Below are 8914 nucleotides of genomic sequence, written 5' to 3' on the forward strand. Positions count from 1 at the left end.
TGAAAACTGCAACTTGATTCAAATTATATTTTTATAGTAATTTTTAAACATACAAATTAATTTTAAAGTTAAATGGATTCGAACCAAATTAATTTTAATTTTCATTAATGCTAAACACAATATTAACAAAAAGATCAGTCTCGAACTTTCAAAAGAATAGAGATAATACCCCATGTATAATTCATCCTTCTAAATTTGTCGTTAACTTTGTTAGCTGCTTCATCCGCTGCTGTTGCTCTTGGTTTACTGCTTCAGAAGAAAGCCTTTCAACCTAACATCTCGTTGCTTTTGGAATAAAAATTGTCATACCGATGATATGACAATTGAGCGCTTTCTAAAGCAACATGGTTCTCTTCAATTAAGAAGGTACAGTTACTCTGAGATAAAGAAAGTCACTGATTGTTTCAAAGTCAAATTAGGAGAGGGAGGATATGGGAGCGTATATAAAGGAAAGCTACAAGATGGGAGTCTTGTTGCAGTCAAGCTTTTAAGTAAACTTGAAGGAACTGGGGAGGAATTCATCAATGAAATTGCAAGCATTAGCAGGACATCTCATGTTAACGTTGTCACTCTTGTGGGGTTTTGTTTCCAAGGTTCAAAACGAGCTCTAATTTATGAACTCATGCCTAATGGATCCCTCGAGAAGTTCATATATGAAGAAAACTCCATGTTAGTTGGTCGGCAATTGGATTGCAAAACTTTGTATGACATTGTCAATGGTGTTGCTCGTGGACTAGACTATTTGCACAGAGGCTGCAACACTAGAATCTTACATTTTGACATTGTTATAAATAATAGCTTAGAATAATAGTATAGAAGTCTCGTATCATGAATATCTCTTTGTATTTTCTTTCTCTTAAGTTATATAATAGACTCTCCGCTGTGTAGTTGAGACACACGGATTACTTATGAATCTCCTTGTTCCTAATATTCAACATGGTATCTAGAGCCTAATAAGATCCGCATCTTTTCGGTAGACCCACTGTCTACTAAGTAAAAATCTTCTCGGAAACTGCCACCGTCGTCAGTTTCCGGCCACCGTCTGCCACCACCGTCCTCCACCGGAAAAGTTTTCCGGCAACCGTTTTGATCAAAAAGTACATCAACGAACTCAGAAGAAGCCGATCTACCCAACGCCGCAAGACCCACCGTCCGTCATCAGGTGCCAATGCCGTGGACCATCATTTGACCGCTGTTGACCGCCACCACCGATCACTTTTCAGGCACTTTTTCCGGCGAGCCACCCACAGTTGTGATCGTCACAATGAGGCGGTTATTTCCGTCCAAGGTTGGCTCCCAAATTCCCACTAAGGCACCTTCACGCACGTGAAACATACGCGCGGCTTCCACCGTCAGAATCACCCTCTCCTTCCGTGTTCATATCGATCCTTATCTTGTGGTTTTGAGTCCGTTGCAGCCCTTCCGAAACACTCAAAGCATTTCTCCTCTTTCCATTACTGTTCACTACATCTTTGTTTCAGTGAATTGTTCTTGATCCATGGCTGATTCTAGCTCATTTATCCTTCCTCAAGATATTTCTCGGCACACGATCCCTGGTTCCACTGCTACTGTTGTGCATACAGGTAATAGCGTTGATGGTTTCACTCAAGGTTCATCATTTGATCATTGGGTTCTTGATTCTGGTGCCTCTGCTCATATTTTTGGTAATAAATCTTTGTTTTCATCTCTTTCTACCTCTGGTTATTTGTCTGCTGTCACTATGGCTAATGGTTCCCAAGTTCAGTCTCATGGGATTGGAACAATACATCTCTTTCCCTCCATTACTATTGATAATGTGCTTTATGTCCCTGGTTCACCCTTTAATCTCCTTTCCATTAGCCGTTTAATATGTTCTCTTGATTGTCTCATTTCTTTTACCCAAAATTCTGTTGTTTTACAGGATTGAAATTCGGGGAGGAAAATTGGCGACGGATTTGAGTCCAATGGCTCTCCAGCTCCTCTCATGCTCATTTTGTATTAGATTCTCCACTCACTATTCACGCTCAATTGGGTCATCTTAGTCTTACAAAGCTCCAGAAGATGGTACATTGTTTGTTCAAGCTGTCTACTTTGCAAGATGGTACCACGACGGTGGCCCGGTGGCGGAGCCACATGCGAGTAGCCTCGATCCAGACTAAATTTTAACAAATTATATTTAGGCCAAAATATAAGTTACCCCCTTGAACTTTGATCATGTTTCAAATTACCCCCTTGTACTTTTAATTGTTTCAATTAACCCCCTATACTTTATAATTGTTTCAAATCAACAATTCTTTAAAAAATTTACAAACTCTGTTAAACCTCCTCACATGCCCTAAGCCCCAAATCTAAAAAAAAAAAAAAATATTCTCTCTTTTCGTGACAAACAATATAGTTAATTTGATCAGATAATGCAATCGTCCTTTCAAATGTTTACGGCTATATTGAAATACTTGATTTGTGTGTCTTCTCACTAGCTTTCCGATTAAACAATTCAAACTTCAAACAAAATTACTGATGAATGAATATGTGGTCTCTGGGCATCAAAATTATGAACAGGCGGAAGCTTGTGTGAATTGCTTTCATAGTTATTGTCATATGATCCGATCTTTGATGCTTGCAATGTTAAGTAGAAGCAGATGCATTTCCCCTCGGTTAAGTTATCTGATCAAATTAACTATATTGTTTGTCGTGACAAGTGCTGTTGTTGGTTATCATGTAGGGTGATGAACAACATTCCAACCAAACCGTTGATGGCCTGTTAGATGGACTGGGACTCAAAAAATATGTTGTTCTCTTCAAGGCTGAGGAAGAGAGAATTTTTTTTTTTTGAGATTTGGGGCTTAGGGCATGTAAGGAGGTTTAACAGAGTTTGTAAAATTTTTAACAGAATTGTTGATTTGAAACAATTATAAAGTATAGGGGGTTAATTGAAACAATTAAAAGTACAAGGGGGTAATTTAAAACATGGTCAAAGTTTAAGGGGGTAACTTATATTTTAGCCTTATATTTATTATATATAAGAGGAAGAGTGTGTGTCATTTTAAAAGATGTAAAGTTGGGTCATTTTAAGAAAGAGATAGATAAAGGAGGAAAGAGAATTAACAAAAAAAATAAAGGTGTGGGTCCCACCTCTTTGTCAGAGTGAAAGGATATAAGTTGTGTCATTTAAAAGGATAAACATTTTTCCCTATATATAATTAGGGATAGGATATTGTGACAACCAAGTGATGTTACAACCAAGTGATGTTACAACCATGTGACTATCAGTCAATCTCACCGTTAAATTAGTTTTTTGATCTAACGATTATATATACCCTCACTTCCCCTTCTCTCTCTCCCTTTTCTCTCTGATCATACTCTCTCTCTTACCAGTCATACTCTCATCGCCATCGCCACCGCCGCCCATAGCCGCCGTCGCGCGGACGCCCATCCACCTCCGTCGTCTCGCCGCCTCACTCCACCGCCGCCGTCGCGCCTCCCCCTCTAATCCACTGCCACCGTTAAAATAAGGTATAAGAGACATACGCTCTGTTTTGTAAATGCGAACCTTTAATTTCCAGTTTCTTATGCAGATCCAGTTTAATTTTCAGTTTAATTTGGTCCAGGTTAAAATTATAATTTGGCCCGGGCTACAATTTATTTTATAATTTGGCGCTATCTAAAGCTTAAAATATTTTTGGTAAGAGATTTGGGTAAGTTGTATGTAACGCCCGACCACTTCAAGAATCAATGACTATCCCCACATACTAACACGAGACTTTTCAGTGTGCTTTTTCCTCACTCGCACACTTCCTGGGAAAACTTCCCGGGAGGTCACCCATCCCAGAATTTCTCCAAGTCAAGCACGCTTAAATGTGGAGTTCTTCCGTTTCGGACTACCGAAAAGAAGATGCATCATCACTCCCCGCCCTCGTCAGTGCTCGGGATGTTACATGGCTTAACTGTGGAGTTCTTTCGTTTCGGGCTACCGAAAAGAAGATGCATCTTTTTAGTATAGGTAGTGCCAATTAATTCTTATAAGTTATCTCAAACTGTGCAGTCTCATACCTGCACAGTCTTTGGAATACCTCTCTTTCCGGTGTTGATTCGATTCATTCGTGCATGTAACCCCACGCTGGAAGCCTGACAGGAGCCGCTCCTTGTCCATGCCCTTTTGCATCGGCGATCACTCCCAGCCCTCGTCAGCGCTCGGGATGTTACATGCCCACCAGCTTCCGCCTGGTTCGTCCTCGAACCACACCGTACTGGAAGAGAGGCCTGCTCTGATACCACTTGTAACGCCCGATTGCTTCAAGAATCAATGACTATCCCCACATACTAACACGAGACTTTTCAGTGTGCTTTTTCCTCACTCGCACACTTATTGGGAAAACTTCTCAGGAGGTCACCCATCCCAGAATTGCTCCAAGTCAAGCACGCTTAACTGTGGAGTTCTTCCGTTTCGGGCTACCGAAAAGAAGATGCTTCTTGTTAGTATAGGTAGTACCAATTAATTCTTATAAGCTATCGCAAACTGTGCAGTCTCATACCTGCACAGTCTTTGGAATCCTGTCTTTCCGGTGTTGATTCGATTCATTCGTGCATGTAACCCCACGCTGGAAGCCTGACAGGAGCCGCTCCTTGTCCATGCCCTTTCGCATCGGCGATCACTCCCCCCCTCGTCAGCGCTCGGGATGTTACATTGTATAAAAAAAATATCTTTAAAAAAATTAAAAAATATTTAATGAAATTATAATTTTATTGGTATTGCCTGCTCAGGTGCTTTGTATTTAATATAATTTAAATGGAGAGGGTTATATTTACAAAACTTTTGTTCGCAAACTACACTATGTACTCCCGAAAGTACACTAGGTTACATTATGTATTTTCGAGAGTATATAGTATAATTTGAAAAAAAAATTAAACGGATCATTCTCAATTTTAAATATATTATGATATGAACTAACTAAAACTAAAAAAAAAAAATACACATATATAATTTTTTGGCTCGAGCTCAAATTTGAGCCCGACTTCGCCACTGCGGTGGCCTGTATTCTGAGTGAATTTATAGTGGTCCGGACCACGAAGTATTGGGTGGGACTGAGATGAAAGAAAGAAAGAAAAAGTTGAGGAGAGAGAAGAGAAAAAAGAAATAAATAAATAAATAATATAGGTGTCAATTTTTGAGTGGAAGGACCACGATGGTCCAGGAGTATATTAAAAAATTTACTGTATTCTTTTTTCGTGATTTCTACATCGATTACTCAACTAATTAACTTTAATTTGAGCCAGTACAACCACAAGAGTAGCAAAAGTTTTCGTCCGAATTTGACTTAAAATCGAAACCACTATGCTTGGTCATAGTGGCGAATATCGCTTGGTCATAGTGGCGAATTTGACTTAACTTTAAGCTCGAACCGTGCCAATTCATCAATATGCTTGGTCATAGTGGTGAATATCTTGTTCTCCAAAGTCATCTGTTATTTACATAACACTTGGACTCCACTCAACAAAGCAGCTTAAATTTAGAAATTTTATACTCATGGGTTATTTGATCATTGTGCCTTTGACTACATAAAAAAATGGAAAAACGTTTATCCTTTTAAATGACACAACTTATATCATTTCACTCTCATTCACAAAGAGGTGGAACCCATACCTTTATTTTTTTTTGCCAACTCTCTCTCCTCCTTTGTCTATCTCTTTCTCTCTCTTAAAATGACACAACTTTACGTCCTTTAAAATGATACACACCTTACCCTAAAAAAATATCATTTTGCTCTCGTATCAAAATATTTCACCTATTTGTTCATGTTTGACCATTGACCACATAATATACTCGAGTACAAAATACTCGAGTAAATATTCAACATCTGAATTTTTTTGAACATTTACTCGAGTATAGGACCTAAATATACTAGGGTATTTGTTGTTCCATGCAATATACTCGAGTATATGAATATGTACTCGAGTATTTCTATGGGAATTTTTTAACGTGTAGCTCTCGAAAAGTTATAAAGAATAAAAAAACATCTATTTCGGACACTCGAGTCAAAAGTTATAGCCTTCTAAATTTAACTCTAAAATTTCCATTATAATGCTAATATAATACCCAGAAAGCTTTTCCTCAAATTACTCGAGTCAAGTCCAATATTATAAGTATATGACTATAGAAACTTATTTGATCCAAAAAATTTAGTGGAAAAAAAAATTTAACTATAAAATTTTGAAAGACCATATTTTTTTACTTGAGTGTATGAATCAAGTGCTTTTTTTTATTACACATAATTTTTCTATAGCTACAGGTTGGAACATTCCCGAGTCAAAAGTTATGGCCTTCCGAAGTTTTGCTCTAAAATTTTCAAAATTTTATAATGTCAATGGGTTTTGTGATATCTACAAAATTTGTTTGATTCAAAAAAATATGGTCTTCCAAAGTTTTATTGTTAAATATTTTTCAACGATATTTTTCGGATCAAACAAGTTTCTATAGTTATATACTCATAATATTGGACTTAACTCGGTTAACTTGATAAGGAGCTTTGTGGATACACAAAACCTATTGGTATTACAAAATTTTGAAAATTTTATAATAAAACTTCGGAAAGTCATAACTTTTGATTCGAGTATCCGAATCAAGTACTTTTTTTTATTCTATATAACTTTTCAAGAGTTATCGTTTGAAAATTCCCATAGAAAATTTGGTCGCAATATACTCGAGTATAGACCTATATACTCGAGTATATGTTCAAAAAACTTCAAATGTTGAATATTTAATCGAGTACATACTATATACTCGAGTATTTGCTGTTATATTGGAGTATATGGGTCTGTATTCGAGTATATTGCATGGTCAACAATCAAACAGGGGTAGGGTTGTGCATGGGTCGAATCGAACCAGATTTTTTGAAAAATCGAACCGAATTGGTTTAAATGGTTCGGTTCGGTTCGGAACCGGTTTGGGTCGACCCTCTTTTGAAAAGAAAAAAAATTAAAAATTGAAAAAATAAAGTTTATAAAAATTAATTTGGTTTGGTTTAAAAATGGTTCGGTTCGGAAGCGGTTCGGTTATTAAACTGGTTCTAAATATCGGTTCTAAAAACCGGTTCGGTTCATGAACCAGATATTTAAAAACCGGTTCGGTTCATGAACTGATTTTTAAAACAGGTTATTTTATGGGGCGGTTCGGTTCGGTTCGGTTCATGGTTTGATCCAATTTTTTGGTTATTTTGTACACCTCTAAAGAAGGGCATATAGATAAAATATTTTGATAGAGTGGCAAAGTGATATTTTTTATGTAATTAAGGCATAATAATAATAATAAAAAAAAAACATGCTCTGGCTCTGTAATGCTCTTGATTACTAACAGAACACGACATAAACAACTTCACTTTGAAGATCAAAACTTACAACCTAGCTGCCAAGTTCAGGCTCTTTCTTGTATCTTAGCTTTATAGATCTAGCTAGTAATCATTGCTTATCACCTTTATTTTCATTAGCCTGAATTATATCCAATATTTACTATATTTCTCTGCATGGCATTATTTCTCAGCCTTCTAAATTCATTCTTTCTAATTTTGAATAAACTCTCCAGCTGTTACAGCTGCACTAGTGCTAGTAATGGGCACGCTCTACTACAAAAGATGGAAGAAGCAAAGTTCAACCCGTCAACGGCTCGAAGCCTTTTTGAAGAGACATGAACCCCTTCAAACCAGGAGGTATAGTTATTCTGAGATAAAGAAAGCGACCAACTCCTTCAGAAATAAATTAGGACAAGGGTGATTCGGCAGTGTATACAAAGGACAATTAAAGGATGGGCGTTATGTTGCAGTGAAGGTGCTAACTGAATTGAAAGATGATGGTGAGGAATTCATCAATGAAGTTGCAAGCATCACCAAAACTTGCCATGTTAACATCGTTTCTCTTCTTGGGTTCTGCTTCGAAGGTTCTAAACGAGCTTTGGTTTATGAGTTTATGAGTAATGGGTCTCTTGAGAAGTTTATCTTTGAAGAAAATGACCAGATTGCAGATCGTCAATTGGATTGCAAAACATTGTACCAAATTGCAATTGGTGTCGCTCGAGGGCTAGAATAGGCTGCAATACTAGAATTTTGCATTTTGACATAAAACCTCATAACATTCTCTTAGATGAGAATTTCAGCCCCAAGATTTCAGATTTTGGACTTGCAAAAATTTGCACAAGAAAAGAAAGTGCAGTATCCATATTTGGTGCAAGAGGAACTGCAGGGTATATTGCGCCAGAGGTATTTTCTAGGAATTTTGGTGCAGTATCACATAAGTCAGATGTTTACAGTTATGGAATGATGGTCTTAGATATGGTCGGGATGAGAAAAAATATTAATGCTCAAGTTGACCGTTCCAGTGAAATATATTTTCCTCGTTGGATTTACAATCGTCTTGAATCAAATCAGGAGCTTGGTCTTCGGAATATAAGAAATGAAAGTGATGACGAAAAGGTGAGGAAGATGACAATAGTGGGCTTATGGTGCATACAGACAGACCCTTCAACTCGACCAGCCATGAGTAAAGTGGTGGAAATGCTAGAAGGTAGCGTTGAGCTGCTGCAAATACCACCCAAACCTTTTTTGTGGTCTCCTTCAACGTCCCCAGTCCATTTGTCATGTGAGACATTCTAGTTTGTGATAATACTAAGATGTACTTTCTGGTTTTTTGGATTTGACTTACTGAATTGATCAGTAACTTCCCTGAAGTTAGCAGTAATGTACTTGTTACACAACTACTAAAATTATTCTGCTGCCTTTTAGCGTTACTTATTGAGAATTTTAAAAATGTTTGATCGTAGGTTCAAATAAAGTAAGTTGGGAATGCTGAAATATCAATAGAGTTTGTGTTATTCTTCGGACAGGTACTTTGATTGAGTGGTCTTTGGCTTAAAAACCACCTCTTATCACAGTAGACACGTATGTCTAAA

General features: G+C 37.3%; 1 protein-coding gene across 1 annotated transcript; it reads left to right on the forward strand.

Moving 5' to 3' along the window:
• Window positions 1-316: 316 nt before the first annotated feature.
• On the forward strand, window positions 317-8618 carry LOC133300956 (rust resistance kinase Lr10-like). Its single transcript, XM_061500543.1, has 3 exons — window positions 317-752; window positions 8056-8172; window positions 8224-8618. Exons 1-3 carry the CDS (start codon window positions 317-319, stop codon window positions 8616-8618), a joined length of 948 nt encoding a protein of 315 aa, XP_061356527.1.
• Window positions 8619-8914: the final 296 nt, after the last annotated feature.

Source organism: Gastrolobium bilobum, unplaced genomic scaffold, assembly GCF_033153095.1.
Source record: "Gastrolobium bilobum isolate Gb01-03AN ecotype WA unplaced genomic scaffold, APGP_CSIRO_Gbil_v1 utg52110, whole genome shotgun sequence".
Lineage (NCBI taxonomy): Eukaryota > Viridiplantae > Streptophyta > Magnoliopsida > Fabales > Fabaceae > Gastrolobium > Gastrolobium bilobum.